Source organism: Cherax quadricarinatus, chromosome 62 (assembly GCF_038502225.1).
Source record: "Cherax quadricarinatus isolate ZL_2023a chromosome 62, ASM3850222v1, whole genome shotgun sequence".
In the NCBI taxonomy this organism is placed as follows: domain Eukaryota; kingdom Metazoa; phylum Arthropoda; class Malacostraca; order Decapoda; family Parastacidae; genus Cherax; species Cherax quadricarinatus.
Window position 1 is genome coordinate 10,047,110 of NC_091353.1, and position 17,814 is coordinate 10,064,923.

Sequence of the window (17,814 nt, forward strand, 5' to 3'; positions counted from 1 at the left end):
AATTTTATTTAGTTGCTTTGAAGTTAAGAGTAGGAACAAAAGATCAGCTACTCTTGGTTAGATTTTAGCCACCAGTAATGAAAAATCACTAGCTTTTGATCCCACTGTGTAACTGTCTTATATACCAGGGTCTATATAATAGTACTCATTTTTATTAAATGAATAAAACGTGTTACTCTATAACAGGGGTTGCCAGCCTGGAGTGTACACACCCCCATGGCATTTCAGGGGGTGCTAGATGGCATTTCAACAGGTGCTAAATGGCATATTTCAGGGGGTGCTAGGTGCCATTTCAAGGGGTGCTAGATGGCATATTTCAGGTGGTGCTAGATGGCATTTCAGGGGGTGTGACAAAGAGTAATAATGAAAAGCACAATTCTGTTTATTTTACCAAAAACTTTTCTAATTGCTCAATTTATATTTGCATTTTATGCAAATGTGACATTACTTTTGTACGGGATGCAACATTAGTTAAACATTTGGTAGGGATGTGGTGCATAGAAAGGGTTATGAACTCCTGTTCTTGAAGATTGTTAGATAATAATTTTGATTTTGTACTAATGTTGGTAGAATTGCCGACAATATGTTACGGACACAAGTGCAACTAATGTGACATTTTATTGTGGCAATGTTTTGCTCTCCTCGAGCTTTGACAAAGTTTCTGGAGCTTGCCACAATAAAATGTCACATTAGTTGCACTTGTATCCTTTTACCTAACAATTCTGATTTTGTTAGTGATTTACATGTTCTTGGTGGCCTGTTAACTTTTTTGAAAAGATATCCATGTCTGAGCCCATTCTCCTGTATGAATTACTAAATTTAAAAAAGAAACAAAATTTAGTTTTTCTTTTTTAGGTCATCCTGCCTTGGTGGGATATAGCCAGTTCACTGAAAAAAAAAAATCCTTGTCTAGGTTGGCAATGGAGTCAGGGGAGTAAAAAATAATGCTATTTAAGACAGACTGATTAAAGTATGTAATGCCACCTTAATAGTGATGTTACCTCCTCAGGAATGTGGTTATTGGTGTGTCTGCATTTAAGCATTCTGGCTTGGAACGTGCACAGAGAAGAAAACTTTCCCTCACCCTGGATGTGGTTGATAAGTGCCTAGCAGGTGAGACACACTACAAGTGAGGCAGTCTGTAACAACATTCTCTTCACCTTCGTAGCTTCTGTAGATACTGATACTACACTATAATATTGTAACACAAGTATTACTCAACAAATAGTTAGAACAATGCATGTCAAGGCTTTAGGGTGTTAATGCACTTACATTTTTTTAATTTTTGGAAGTACAGTGCCTGCACTATGAAGGAGAGGTAGAGATATGTTGCAGTTTTTGAACTGTAGTATAAGCATGCCTCAGGCAAGACAGTGATGGAGTGAGTGATGATGAAAGTGTTTCTTCTTTTTTGAGTCACCTTGTTTTGGTGGGAAATGGCCAGTGTGATAAAAAAAAAGAAAAATGGAGGCGTGAGGATGTTGCAGTTTGGAAGATCAATTTGACTGTGATGTTTGTACACTTCTGCCAAGAATTTTTTCAATAAATGATGGTGTATTTACTTCTGGTTGGCCAGATTTGAGTCCAGGAGGTGGGAAATACAATGCCTGCTCTTTAACCCTTTGATTGTTTTGGTCATATATACATGTCTTACGAGCCAGTGTGTTTCATGTATTTTTTTTTTTATTTTTTTTAACAAGTCGGCCGTCTCCCACCGAGGCAGGGTGACCCAAAAAGAAAGAAAATCCCTCCCAAAAAATACTCTCATCATCATTTAACACTTTCACCTCACTCACACATAATCACTGTTTTTGCAGAGGTGCTCAGAATACAACAGTTTAGCAGCATATACGTATAAAGATACACAACATATCCTAAAACCCCTCCTTTGGAGTGCAGGCATTGTACTTCCCATTTCCAGGACTCAAGTCCGGCTATATAAAAATAACCGGTTTCCCTGAATCCCTTCACTAAATATTACCCTGCTCACACTCCAACAGATCGTCAGGTCCCAAATACCATTCGTCTCCATTCACTCCTATCGAATACGCTCATGCACGCCTGCTGGAAGTCCAAACCCCTCGCCCACAAAACCTCCCTTACCCCTTCCTTCCAACCTTTTCGAGGATGACCCCTACCCCGCCTTCCTTCTCCTACAGATTTAAATGCTCTCCATGTCATTCTACTTTGACCCATTCTCTCTAAATGACCAAACCACCTCAACAACCCCTCTTCAGCCCTCTGACTAACACTTTTATTAACTCCACACCTTCTCCTAATTTCCACACTCCGAATTTTCTGCATAATATTTACACCACACATTGCCCTTAGACAGGACATCTCTACTGCCTCCAACCGCCTCCTCACTGCTGCATTCACAACCCAAGCTTCACATCCATATAAGAGTGTTGGTACTACTATACTTTCATACATTCCCTTCTTTGCCTCCATAGATAACGTTTTTTGACTCCACATATACCTCAACGCACCACTCACCTTTTTTCCTTCATCAGTTCTATGATTAACCTCATCCTTCATAAATCCATCCGCTGACACGTCAACTCCCAAGTATCTGAAAACATTCACTTCTTCCATACTCCTCCTCCCCAATTTGATATCCAATTTTTCTTTATCTAAATCATTTGATACCCTCATCACCTTACTCTTCTCTGTGTTCACTTTCAACTTTCTACCTCAAAAATTCTAGTGGCTTTGAATCAAGCAGGAGAAATCTGGTAGGCCCACATGTGAGAGAACGGGTCTGTGTTGTCAGTGTGCACAGTATAAAAATAATCCTGCAGCACACACAGTGCATAATGAGAAAAAAAAATACGACTGTGTTCTTTAATTAAAATGCCGAATTTGAGGTGTATTTTCCTATAGTATTTATGGTTGTATTCTTGTTTTCTTGGTCTCATTTGATAGAATGGAAAGCATATTATAGAAATAGAAGTGATTTTGATTGGTTTTACTGCGAAAAGAACCTGGAAATGGAGCTCAAATTAGCAGAAATGTTCGATTTTTGCCGATGTTCAAGAGTAAACAAGTGACATCATTGTCCAATAAATGTCAAACTAGCCATTCTAATATGCAGTCACGAATGGGTTGATGTTATTTATACAATTATTACAATATTGCAGTAGTCTGCATAACAGTAAATCTTCTATTTTTTGTTTGAATAAAAATTCAAAATAGAAAGCAAGAGTATTATAATAGGTGCCTGGAGACAAGACTGATGAACAGAGAAAATGTTATTTTAGTGCCAGGAATGTCTGCATTGTTCATTCTGGACCCTGTTTTGAAATTGACATATTTTTTAATTTGCATGAAATTGGGCACTTTATTGGGTAGTTGAAATTGGTAAATGGGCAGTTTCTTGTACTCAATTGATAGAACAAATGGAGTTCTAAAGAAATAGTTATGAGTTTGGTGGACTAGAACAATGGAATTAACCAAAAATAGGGCTCAAAGTGGGTGAAATCGCCGATGCATAAATGTTGCTGAGGTTGCTAACTTCACGAGAGCGTAATTCCGTAAGTTTTCCATCAAATTTTGTACTTTTGGTGTCATTATCACCAGGAAAAGATTATCATTTCACAAGATTTTTTTTTTTTTTTTTTTTTTTTTTTTTTTTTTTTTTTTTTTTTTTTTTTCCGAATATTCTGCAACACCAGGAGACACTTCAGGATTTGGGGTTGCAACAGTCAAAGGGTTAGAGGAGGAGTTTGGGATATTAACTGTTTGCAGTGACATCTAAACTGTCATATCTCGGCACCTCCTCCAAGACAGTGATTGTGTGTGATTGATGATGAAAATGTTTCTTTTTTTTTTTTTCAGTCAGGCTGCCTCAGCGGGAGACCGCCAGTGTGTTGAAAAGAAAGAAAGAAGTATTTCCTCTTCTCTTTTTTTTTGTATTTTGGCTTTGTGGGTCTCAATTTATTTTTTATGGCAGAAACTGGGAAAAATTGAAATAATGATTATCATGGGTAGAAACATTAGGCTTGTTTCTTTACACCGGTTATCTATGTCACTCATCAGTAATAATGGGTATCTGGGAGTTAGTCGACTGGTGTGGGTCGCATCCTGGCACAAAACTGACCTAATTTGCCTGAAATGCTCTGCATAACAAGCGGCTTTCTATGTAGTAGTATGTCATTGATGTCAGCTAGGCCTTTATACCTTGTACATGTACTTGTAGAAATAAAGATATTATTATTATTATTATTATTATTATTATTATTATTATTATTATTGTTGTTGTGTACAGTACTAACAGTACACACCTTAGCTTTTATATTTAACTTGAAATTAATCCCTTTTGGCACAGATGCAGACAGCTCCTCAAGAATGTCGCTGGAGAGTGGCACCTCCTTGGATTCCCAGCCTCCTGCACCTCACACCAAGACTGACACACTAAGCTCCGGTGAGAACCTCATATTGGCAGGTAGTGTGTGTGTGTGGGTGTGTGTTTTATTTATTTGTTTATTTATTTATTTACTTATTTATATATTCTCCATGGGGAAGTGGGACAGAATTCTTCCTCCGTAAGTCATGTGTGTCATAAGAGGCGACTAAAATGCCAGTAGCAGGGGGCTAGTAACCCCTTCTCCTGTATATATTTCTAAATATAAAAGGAGAAACTTTCATTTTTCCTTTTGGGCCACCCCACCTCAGTGGGATATGGCCGGTGCATTGAAAGAAAGATACTATTTATATACGTACAGTAGGGCCCCACTTTTAACCCTTTGACTGTTTCCGACGTATAAATACGTCTTACGAGCCAATGTTTCTGACGTATTTATACGCACAAATTCTAGCGGCTTCAAATCAAGCGCCAAAGGCCTGGTAGGCCTACACGAGAGAGAATGGGTCTCAGTGGTCGGTGTGCACCCTGTGAAAAAAATCTGGGACCCAGCGGTGCATTGCAGGAACGCCATGTTGTTAGTCCATTTTCACCATGCCTCTCGGTAAGAAGTTCCTCACTCCTCGGCGGATTGGAGGTCTTTTGTTCCCAAGTGATAGCTCTAACAGCGATGAAAATGTCAGTGACAGTGAATTCCAGGGTTTTGAAGTGAGTGTTACCGGAAAAAGTGCCCAGGATAACGTAATTAGTGATGAAAACCCAGATGACCCACAACCTTCCACCTCTGGTGCTGTGCCGGCTTGTTCACGTTCACGTTCGCCTGTACCAGGACGAAAGAGGAAACTATTTGGTCATGTACAACACCCAGATGATAGCAGTTCTAGTGACAGTGAGAGTGAATATTCCCCAGTGAAGCGGCAGTATGTACGACGTAGCATGCGGTCTGGTAGTGTTTCATATGTTGTTCCAAGGGGAAGGAGAAACTCTGGGAGCACATCCCGTGGCCCTACACCATGACCTGATAGTGAAGATGACGATATTGTAACGATGGGTATGAATGGTGACAGTGAGGGAGGAGGCAGTGGTGGTGATAGTGAGGGTGGCACGGCCCATGTGGCACCATCAGCGGGCCACGCTACTACCCACGCTGCTGACGCAGCACAACAACCAGCCTCACCCTACCCCACACTCCCACAACCTGCACCACCACAACCTGCACAACCACAACCTGCACAACCACAACCACGGTACAATATCCAGACCCCACCAGCAGACCGCATCTGGGATTGGCAGGATGGTGACGAGTTTGTTCCCAGTCCCCATGACTTTGATGAAACACAAAGTGGAATAAAGCCATCTTGTCCACTTGAGAACAATGCCAGTGAACTGGACTGCTTTGAGTTATTCTTCGATGAACCCCTGATGGACATCATTGTCAGGGAAACAAACACATACTGTGATTACACCATGGCAAATACAATTCTCTCACCAAAATCACGGCTACACAAGTGGAAGGAGACAACTGTGGCAGAGATGTACCTGTTTTTTGCCACAATAATGCTTATGCCACATGTGTATAAGCACACTGTCACCACATACTGGGCAACAGAACGCCTGATTTCAACTCCAGGTTTTAGTGACATTATAGGTGTCAATCGTTTCCTGATACTGTTACGTATGTTACACTTTTCAGACAAAACCAGGCCTGACAGAAGCGACAGGTTATGTAAGACAAGAAATGTGTTTATGTACCTGAAACAAAAGTGCTGCATGTATTTTTATCCCTTCAGGAAGCTTGTTATTGATGAGTCCTTGATTTTATTCAAAGGAAGACTCTCATTCAAGCAATATATACCAAGCAAGAGGAAACGCTTTGGTATAAAGCTATTTGTACTGTGTGATTGCAGAAGTGGTCTAGTTTTGGATATCATTGTGTACACTGGCAGTAATACTTTGAGAGATACCATGAAGTTATTGGGTATCTCTGGTGATGTGGTTCGAACAATGATGGAATCATATCTTGGTAAGGGGCATATGTTATTTACTGATAACTGGTACACAAGCCCCTTACTCAGTGATTTCTTGTGAGTGAACTTGACAGACGTGTGTGGCACAGTGCGTGGTAATCGTAAACATATGCCAAGGTTCAACGCTGGCACTCGCAGAGGTGAGGTGCAAGCCTTTGCTGCCAATGACATCATGGCATTTCGGTGGCATGACAAACGTGATGTCACATTGTTGACATCAGTTCACAGAAACGAAATGGTACCCAGTGGGAGGGACAACAGAGAGACCAATGAACCCATTCTGAAGCCTGCAGCTGTTATGGACTACAACCTCAATATGCGCTTAGTGGACAAATGTGACATGCAGATTGGGTTTGCAGACTGTGTACGCAAGAGTTATAAGTGGTATATAAAACTTTTTTCCATCTTGTTGATATCTCTATGCTAAATGCTTATAACATATACAAGTTGAAGACCAACAAAACACCAAAATATGGTGAATTTTGCCTGTCAGTAATCAGACAAATAATTGCAAAGTACCAAGGAGCAACTCCTGCAGTAGACCAGCGCCCACAGACGTCATCTCGTTTGAGGCCTGGTGATCACTACCCCATACAACTGCCTCCTACTACTGCCAAGAAAAATGCTCAGAAGAGGTGTTATGTATGTATGCATACCACAAAACGCCCACAAACACGCAGAGACACTCGTTTTATGTGTGAGGAGTGTGAAGTGCCCCTCTGCATATACCCATGTTTCAAAGAGTTCCACAAGCTGCAGCAGTTCTAGGAACGTGTTTAGTGACTGTACATTCTTCTTCTTTCTTTCAACAAACCGGCCGTATCCCACCAAGGCAGGGTGGCCCAAAAAGAAAAACAAAAGTTTCTCTTTTCAAATTTAGTAATATATACAGGAGAAGGGGTTACTAGCCCCTTGCTCCCGGCATTTTAGTTGCCTCTTACAACACGCATGGCTTACGAAGGAAGAATTCTGTTCCACTTCCTCATGGATATGTATATATATTATGGAACAATAGTAATAAACATTGTTTTGTATTGTTTGTTTGTGTAAACAAGGTGAATACACAAATTAATAGTGATAAAGTTTGTTCTGTTATTGTGTTGTTAACAATGAGTGTATATTTGAAGAATGCACCTTACATTGGTCTCACAGGCCACATAAGTTACCTGGAACAGAAAAATATTGAAAAATGCAAGAAACCTTTGAATTAGAGTAAATAAAAGAATACCGGGTGGGCGGCGGTCGCCGCTGTTGCCGTACGCACGTCACTTTCTGCAAACTTTGCGGCTCTATATCTCGGTAAGTACTGATGGCAAAAAATTTTTTTTAGGCTTAAAACACTACTAAAAATATTCCTAACATTTTCATAAGAAAAAATAATTTTTTTTTTGAATATTTGGCGACATAGAATGACAGTTTCAGAGAGGGCCCTGAAACAGTCAAAGGGTTAAGGCAGGTTAGGTTCCAGGCTACTTCCGTAAAGTGGAACGCCTTTTTCTCCACTTATGAATGCATATAAATACTAGACAGCAAGTTTACACTAACATATTAATTTAACAATAGAACTAGGCATTAAAAAAAAAAGTAAAATACTCATATAGTACACTCATTACTTGAAAATTGAAACACTTATGCAACATATGGAAATCTTTATTAAGGAAACGTTTTGCCACACAGTGGCTTCATCAGTCCACACAGTGGACTGATGAAGACCTACTTAGACTAGTGGATGGTTACTCTATGACCCCGCCTCCTCCTGCTTCGCCTCACCTGACTACAGTATATAAGCCAAGTCTACGGCCCTATGCTGTACATTCTACAAGATTGATGGACTGAACACATCGACTCCAGGCTGAGGGACTGATTACCTCAACTCCTCCTCTCCTTACACCTTTCTGCTTTGTATTGGACTGATGAAGCCACTGTGTGGCAAAAAGTTTCCTCAATAAAGATTCCCATATGTTGCATAGGTGTCTCAATCTTCAACTTGTCGGTTCTCAAAACCATTCATCACACTCATTACCTACCTTAAAATATTTGTAGTCTTAATCTAGGGTGAAATAAGTAGCATTTATTGTAAGAAATTAAGTATGGTATGCTGTAAAGAGTTTTTATGAGGATAGTGAGGCTCAGGTTAGGGTGTGTAGAAGAGAGGGAGAATACTTCCCGGTAAAAGTAGGTCTTAGACAGGGATGTGTAATGTCACCATGGTTGTTTAATATATTTATAGATGGGGTTGTAAATGAAGTAAATGCTAGGGTGTTCGGGAGAGGGGTGAGATTAAATTTTGGGGAACCAAATTCATAATGGGAATTGACACAGTTACTTTTTGCTGATGATACTGTGCTTATGGGAGATTGTAAAGGAAAATTGCAAAGGTTAGTGGATGAGTTTGCGGATGTGTGTAAAGGTAGAAAGTTGAAAGTGAACATAGAAAAGAGTAAGGTGATGAGGGTGTCAAATGATTTAGATAAAGAAAAATTGGATATCAAATTGGGGAGGAGGAGTATGGAAGAAGTGAGTGTTTTCAGATACTTGGGAGTTGACGTGTCAGCGGATGGATTTATGAAGGATGAGGTTAATCATAGAATTGATGAGGGAAAAAAGGTGAGTGGTGCATTGAGGTATATGTGGAGTCAAAAAACGTTATCTATGGAGGCAAAGAAGGGAATGTATGAAAGTATAGTAGTACCAACACTCTTATATGGGTGTGAAGCTTGGGTGGTAAATGCAGCAGCGAGGAGACGGTTGGAGGCAGTGGAGATGTCCTGTTTAAGGGCAATGTGTGGTGTAAATATTATGCAGAAAATTCGGAGTGTGGAAATTAGGAAAAGGTGTGGAGTTAATAAAAGTATTAGTCAGAGGGCAGAAGAGGGGTTGTTCAGGTGGTTTGGTCATTTAGAGAGAATGGATCAAAGTAGAATGACATGGAAAGCATATAAATCTATAGGGGAAGGAATGCGGGGTAGGGGTCGTCCTCAAAAGGGTTGGAGAGAGGGGGTAAAGGAGGTTTTGTGGGCAAGGGGCTTGAACTTCCAGCAAGCGTGCGTGAGCGTGTTAGATAGGAGTGAATGGAGACGAATGGTACTTGGGACCTGACAATCTGTTGGAGTGTGAGCAGGGTAATATTTAGTGAAGGGATTTCAGGGAAACCGGTTATTTTCATATAGTCAGACTTGAGTCCTGGAAATGGGAAGTACAATGCCTGCACTTTAAAGGAGGGATTTGGGATATTGGCAGTTTGGAGGGATACGCTGTGTATCTTTATATGTGTATGCTTCTAAACTGTTGTATTCTGAGCACCTTTGCAAAAACAGTGATAATGTGCGAGTGTGGTGAAAGTGTTGAATGATGATGAAAGTATTTTCTTTTTGGGGATTTTCTTTCTTTTTTGGGTCACCCTGCCTCGGTGGGAGACGGCCGACTTGTTAAAAAAAAAAAATGTATAGTAGCCAGCGAGGCTAACATACGAGGCCAACCCATCCACACAATATTCTATGACATTTAAGCATCCCAGAGCGATAAAATGCATATACAGTTCACTCATTACTTACCTTAAAATATTTGTAGTCTTAATGTTGGGTTAGAGGTAAATGAGATGAAATGAGTAAAAGAGAGAGAGAATGAGTACATGAGAGAGGACACTGGCAGAGTTATGTAAACAAACCAGGCAAATGCCAGTTTTGTAAACAAGCCAAGCAAACACATCTGGTTTGTGTACAAGTTACTTTGTGTACAAGTTGTCTCTACATTGATACGGTAGAATAAATAAAGAGGAACACTCCCATTCTCATGTAACACCATTTTTTAGAAGAAATGATGCTCTGAGTGAAGGCATAAGAAAGGAATAATTTTCCACAGTTACTCCCAGTAACATATTTTCTCTTATGTTGGACTAGAGAAAACGTTATTCTTGCCGTCACTCATACAAGTTGTCTGGCTACCACATCTCTGTGGGGTGTGTTTATCATCTTTATATGTTATGTATAGTGTTTATTATATAATTTTGAAAAAATGTCATAGATGGATTAGTGAAAATGTGTATAATGTAATATACAACTTCTAATGAGACTTTGTGATTCTTCTTCTTCATTCAACAAACTGGCCATATCCCACCAGGGCGGGGTGGCCCAAAAGGAAAAACGAAAGTTTCTCCTTTACATTTATTAATATATACAGGAGAAGGGGTTACTAGCCCCCTTGCTCCCGGCATTTTAGTCGTCTCTTACGACACGCATGGCTTACGGAGGAAGAATTCTGTTCCACTTCCCCATGGAGATAAGAGGAAATAAACAAGAACAAGAACTAGAAAGAAAATAGAAGAAAACCCAGAGGGGTATGTATGTATATATATGCTTGTACATGTATGTGCAGTGTGACCTAAGTGTAAGTAGAAGTAGCAAGACGTACCTGAAACCTTGCATGTTCATGAGACAGAAAAATAGACACCAGCAATCCTACCATCATGTAAAACAATTACAGGCTTTCGTTTTACACTCACTTGGCAGGACGGTAGTCCCTCCCTGGGTGGACTTTGTGATTATTATCATTACAATTCTTACTGATTTTAATGTGTATCTGCACACCAGCACAGTGTGTAAGTTTATTTAGGTACAGGTATACATAAGTATAATTATCAGAGTATATATATGGGTTGGTAGACAGCAGCCGCCCAGGGAGGTACTACTGTCCTGCCAAGTGAGTGTAAAACGGAAGCCTGTAATTGTTTTACATGATGGTAGGATTGCTGGTGTCCTTTTTTCTGTCTCATAAACATGCAAGATTTCAGGTACATCTTGCTACTTCTACTTACACTTAGGTCACACTACACATACATGTACAAACATGTATATACACACCCCTCTTGGTTTTCTTTTATTTTCTTTCTAGTTCTTATTCTTGTTTATTTCCTCTTACCTCCATGGGGAAGTGGAACAGAATTCTTCCTCCGTAAGCTATGCGTGTTGTAAGAGGCGACTAAAATGCCGGGAGCCAGGGGCTAGTAACCTCTTCTCCTGTATATATTACTAAATGTAAAAGGAGAAACTTTCATTTTTCCTTTTGGGCCACCCCTCCTCAGTGGGATATGGCCGGTTTGTTGAAAGAAGAAGATATATAAAATATGAAATAACTTAAAAACACTTGAAATTTTGGAGTTTCCACACATAATGGAGAGACGTATTGCTTACAGAGCTCATGGAGAATGTAAACAAGTTGGGTGGGACGCGGTGACCATATTAGAAAGTCAGGTGGGGGAGCCGTATAGCAAGTTTTGGTCACAATTTGAAATGTCAATATTAGCGGAATGCCGTAAAGCGAAACGCCGTAAAGTGGGGCCCTACTGTATACATGTATGTAGTTCTTTTATAACTCAGGTCAGAACCTCATATAGGCAGGTAGTGGGTATACAGTGGAACCTGGGTTTTTGTATGCCCTAGTCTGCATGTAAAACTATAGTTTTTTTTTTTTTTTTTTTAACAAGTCGGCCATCTCCCACCGAGGCAGGGTGACCCAAAAAGAAAGAAAATCCCCAAAAAGAAAATACTTTCATTATCGTTCAACTCTTTCACCTCACTCACACATAATCACTGTTTTTGCAGAGGTGCTCAGAACACAACAGCTTAGACGCATATACGTATAAAGATACACAACATATCCCTCCAAACTGTCAATATCCCAAACCCATCCTTTAGAGTGCAGGTATTGTACTTCCCATTTCCAGGACTCAAGTCCGACTATATAAAAATAACCGGTTTCCCTGAATCCCTTCACTAAATATTACCCTGCTCACACTCCAACAGATCGTCAGGTCCCAAATACCATTCGTCTCCATTCACTCCTATCAAACACGCTCACGCACGCCTACTGGAAGTCCAAACCCCTCACCCACAAAACCTCCCTTACCCCTTCCTTCCAACCTTTTCGAGGATGACCCCTACCCCGCCTTCCTTCCCCTACAGATTTAAATGCTTTCTATGTCATTCTACTTTGATCCATTCTCTCTAAATGACCAAACCACCCCAACAACCCCTCTTCAGCCCTCTGACTAATACTTTTATTAACTCCACACCTCCTAATTTCCACACTCTGAATTTTCTGCATAATATTTACACCACACATTGCCCTTAGACAGGACATCTCCACTGCCTCCAACCACGTCCTTGCTGCTGCATTCACAACCCAAGCTTCACACCCATATAAGAGTGTTGGTACTACTATACTTTCATACATTCCCTTCTTTGCCTCCATAGGTAATGTTTTTTTGTCTCCACATATACCTCAATGAACCACTCACCTTTTTTCTCTCATCAGCTCTATGATTAACCTCATCCTTCATAAATCCATCCGCTGACATGTCAACTCCCAAGTATCTGAAAACTTTCACTTCTTCCATAATCCTCCTCCCCAATTTGATATCCAATTTTTCTTTATCTAAATCATTTGATACCCTCATCACCTTATTCTTTTCTATGTTCACTTTCAACTTTCTACCTTTACACACACTCCCAAACTCAGTCCACTAACCTTTGCAATTTTTCTTTAGAATCTCCCATAAGCGCAGTATCATCAGCAAAAAGCAACTGTGTCAATTCCCATTTTGTATTTGATTCCCCATAATTTAATCCCACCCCTCTCCTGAACACCCTAGCATTTGCTTCTTTTACAACCCCATCTATAAATATATTAAACAACTATGGTGACATTACACATCCCTGTCTAAGACCTACTTTTACCGGGAAGTATTCTCCTTCTCTTCTACACACCCTAACCTGAGCCTCACTTTCCTCATAAAAACTCTTTACAGCATTTAGTAACTTACCACCTATTCCATATACTTGCAACATCTGCCACATTGCTTCCCTATCCACTCTATCATATTTATTATTTTTATTATCACACTGGCCGATTCCCACCAAGGCAGGGTGGCCCGAAAAAGAAAAACTTTCACCATCATTCACTCCATCACTGTCTTGCCAGAAGGGTGCTTTACACTACAGTTTTTAAACTGCAACATTAACACCCCTCCTTCAGAGTGCAGGCACTGTACTTCCCATCTCCAGGACTCAAGTCCGGCCTGCCGGTTTCCCTGAATCCCTTCATAAATGTTACTTTGCTCACACTCCAACAGCACGTCAAGTATTAAAAACCATTTGTCTCCATTCACTCCTATCAAACACGCTCACGCATGCCTGCTGGAAGTCCAAGCCCCTCGCACACAAAACCTCCTTTACCCCCTCCCTCCAACCCTTCCTAGGCCGACCCCTACCCCGCCTTCCTTCCACTACAGACTGATACACTCTTGAAGTTATTCTGTTTCGCTCCATTCTCTCTACATGTCCGAACCACCTCAACAACCCTTCCTCAGCCCTCTGGACAACAGTTTTGGTAATCCCGCACCTCCTCCTAACTTCCAAACTACGAATTCTCTGCATTATATTCACACCACACATTGCCCTCAGACATGACATCTCCACTGCCTCCAGCCTTCTCCTCGCTGCAACATTCATCACCCATGCTTCACACCCATATAAGAGCGTTGGTAAAACTATACTCTCATACATTCCCCTCTTTGCCTCCAAGGACAAAGTTCTCTGTCTCCACAGACTCCTAAGTGCACCACTCACTCTTTTTCCCTCATCAATTCTATGATTCACCTCATCTTTCATAGACCCATCCGCTGACACGTCCACTCCCAAATATCTGAATACGTTCACCTCCTCCATACTCTCTCCCTCCAATCTGATATTCAATCTTTCATCACCTAATCTTTTTGTTATCCTCATAACCTTACTCTTTCCTGTATTCACCTTTAATTTTCTTCTTTTGCACACCCTACCAAATTCATCCACCAATCTCTGCAGCTTCTCTTCAGAATCTCCCAAGAGCACAGTGTCATCAGCAAAGAGCAGCTGTGACAACTCCCACCCTGTGTGTGATTCTTTATCTTTTAACTCCACGCCTCTTGCCAAGACCCTCGCATTTACTTCTCTTACAACCCCATCTATAAATATATTAAACAACCACGGTGACATCACACATCCTTGTCTAAGGCCTACTTTTACTGGGAAAAAATTTCCCTCTTTTCTACATACTCTAACTTGAGCCTCACTATCCTCGTAAAAACTCTTCACTGCTTTCAGTAACCTACCTCCTACACCATACACTTGCAACATCTGCCACATTGCCCCCCTATCCACCCTGTCATACGCCTTTTCCAAATCCATAAATGCCACAAAGACCTCTTTAGCCTTATCTAAATACTGTTCACTTATATGTTTCACTGTAAACACCTGGTCCACACACCCCCTACCTTTCCTAAAGCCTCCTTGTTCATCTGCTATCCTATTCTCCGTCTTACTCTTAATTCTTTCAATTATAACTCTACCATACACTTTACCAGGTACACTCAACAGACTTATCCCCCTATAATTTTTGCACTCTCTTTTATCCCCTTTGCCTTTATACAAAGGAACTATGCATGCTCTCTGCCAATCCCTAGGTACCTTACCCTCTTCCATACATTTATTAAATAATTGCACCAACCACTCCAAAACTATATCCCCACCTGCTTTTAACATTTCTATCTTTATCCCATCAATCCCAGCTGCCTTACCCCCTTTCATTTTACCTACTGCCTCACGAACTTCCCCCACACTCACAACTGGCTCTTCCTCACTCCTACAAGATGTTATTCCTCCTTGCCCTATACACGAAATCACAGCTTCCCTATCTTCATCAACATTTAACAATTCCTCAAAATATTCCCTCCATCTTCCCAATACCTCTAACTCTCCATTTAATAACTCTCCTCTCCTATTTTTAACTGACAAATCCATTTGTTCTCTAGGCTTCCTTAACTTGTTAATCTCACTCCAAAACTTTTTCTTATTTTCAACAAAATTTGTTGATAACAGCTCACCCACTCTCTCATTTGCTCTCTTTTTACATTGCTTCACCACTCTCTTAACCTCTCTCTTTTTCTCCATATACTCTTCCCTCCTTGCATCACTTCTACTTTGTAAAAACTTCTCATATGCTAACTTTTTCTCCCTTACTACTCTCTTTACATCATCATTCCACCAATCGCTCCTCTTCCCTCCTGCACCCACTTTCCTGTAACCACAAACTTCTGCTGAACACTCTAACACTACATTTTTAAACCTACCCCATTCCTCTTCGACCCCATTGCCTATGCTCTCATTAGCCCATCTATCCTCCAATAGCTGTTTATATCTTACCCTAACTGCCTCCTCTTTTAGTTTATAAACCTTCACCTCTCTCTTCCCTGATGCTTCTATTCTCCTTGTATCCCATCTACCTTTTACTCTCAGTGTAGCTACAACTAGAAAGTGATCTGATATATCTGTGGCCCCTCGATAAACATGTACATCCTGAAGTCTACTCAACAGTCTTTTATCTACCAATACATAATCCAACAAACTACTGTCATTTCGCCCTACATCATATCGTGTATACTTATTTATCCTCTTTTTCTTAAAATATGTATTACCTATAACTAAACCCCTTTCTATACAAAGTTCAATCAAAGGGCTCCCATTATCATTTACACCTGGCACCCCAAACTTACCTACCACACCCTCTCTAAAAGTTTCTCCTACTTTAGCATTCAGGTCCCCTACCACAATTACTCTCTCACTTGGTTCAAAGGCTCCTATACATTCACTTAACATCTCCCAAAATCTCTCTCTCTCCTCTGCATTCCTCTCTTCTCCAGGTGCATACACGCTTATTATGACCCACTTCTCGCATCCAACCTTTACTTTAATCCACATAATTCTTGAATTTACACATTCATATTCTCTTTTCTCCTTCCATAACTGATCATTTAACATTACTGCTACCCCTTCCTTTGCTCTAACTCTCTCAGATACTCCAGATTTAATCCCATTTATTTCCCCCCACTGAAACTCTCCTACCCCCTTCAGCTTTGTTTCGCTTAGAGCCAGGACATCCAACTTCTTTTCATTCATAACATCAGCAATCATGTGTTTCTTGTCATCCGCACTACATCCACGCACATTTAAACAACCCAGTTTTATAAAGTTTTTCTTCTTCTCTTTTTTAGTAAATGTATACAGGAGAAGGGGTTACTAGCCCATTGCTCCCGGCATTTTAGTCGCCTCATACGACACGCATGGCTTACGAAGGAAAGATTCTTTTCCACTTCCCCATGGACAATAGAAGAAATAAAAAAGAACAAGAGCTATTTAGAATAAGGAGAAAAACCTAGATGTATGTATATATATATATGCATGTGCGTGTCTGTGAAGTGTGACCAAAGTGTAAGTAGGAGTAGCAAGATATCCCTGTTATCTAGCGTGTTTATGAGACAGAAAAAGAAAACCAGCAATCCTACCATCATGCAAAACAGTTACAGGTTTTTGTTTCACAGTCATCTGGCAGGACGGTAGTACTTCCCTGGGTGGTTGCTGTCTACCAACCTACTACTCTATCATATGTCTTTTCTAAATCCATAAATGCAATAAAAACTTCCCTAACTTTATCTAAATACTGTTCACCTATATGCTTCAATGTAAACACTTGATCTACACAGCCCCTACCCACTCTAAAACCTCCTTGCTCATCTGCACTCCTACATTCTGTCTTACCTCTAATTCTTTCAATAATAACCCTACCGTACACTTTTCCTGGTATACTCAGTAAACTTATTCCTCTATAATTTTTACAGTCTCTCTTGTCCCCCTTCCCTTTATATAAAGGGACTATACATGCTCTCTGCCAGTCTCTAGGTACCTTCCCCTCTTTCATACATTTATTAAACAAAAATACCAACCACTCCAACACTGTATCCCCCCCTGCTTTTAACATTTCTGTCATGATCCTGTCAGTTCCAGCTGCTTTACCCTCTTTCATTCTACGTAATGCCTCACACACCTCCCCTACATTCACATCCTGTTCTTCTTCACTCCTAAAAGATGGTATACCTCCCTGTCCAGTGCATGAAATTTCCACCTCCCTTTCTTCGTCGACATTGAAAAGTTCCTCAAAATATTCTCGCCATCTACCCAAAACCTCCATCTCCCCATCTACTAACTCCCCTACTCTGTTTTTAACTTGCAAATCCATTCGTTCCCTAGGCTTTCTTAACTTGTTTTACTCACTCCAAAATTTTTTCTTACCTTCATTAAAATTTCTTGACAGTGCCTCTCCCACTCTATAAAATGTATTTTTTGTTAGTAATTTTTGGGTGTTTGGAATGGTTTAATTGGATTTACATTATTTCTTATGGGAAATATTAACAAAAAGTACATTTTATAGAGAATAACTATAGTTTTACATACAGACTAGGGCAGACAAAAACCCAGGTTCCACTGTACATAGTTTGTTCTTTTGTTGATGAGGCTCTTCTCTAATATTTTGTGTGCCTATTTAAAACAAATT

General features: G+C 40.3%; 2 protein-coding genes across 5 annotated transcripts in view; both read left to right on the plus strand.

The window, feature by feature from the left end:
• Positions 1 to 17,814, plus strand: part of Crag (DENN domain-containing protein Crag) — a 201,919-nt gene that overhangs the window by 76,137 nt on the left and 107,968 nt on the right. For all 4 annotated transcript variants that reach the window (XM_070098409.1, XM_070098410.1, XM_070098412.1 and 1 more), the window contains exons 17-18: positions 1,010 to 1,113; positions 4,328 to 4,423. In XM_070098409.1, coding sequence (XP_069954510.1) covers positions 1,010 to 1,113; positions 4,328 to 4,423 — 200 coding nt within the window. The remainder of the gene's footprint in view (positions 1 to 1,009; positions 1,114 to 4,327; positions 4,424 to 17,814) is intronic.
• The window catches only part of LOC138854546 (zinc finger protein 853-like), a 55,127-nt gene continuing 47,855 nt past the window's right edge, over positions 10,543 to 17,814 (plus strand). Inside the window, exon 1 of the mRNA XM_070098425.1 lies at positions 10,543 to 10,726. The gene's annotated coding sequence lies outside the window, so the exon portion shown is untranslated. The remainder of the gene's footprint in view (positions 10,727 to 17,814) is intronic.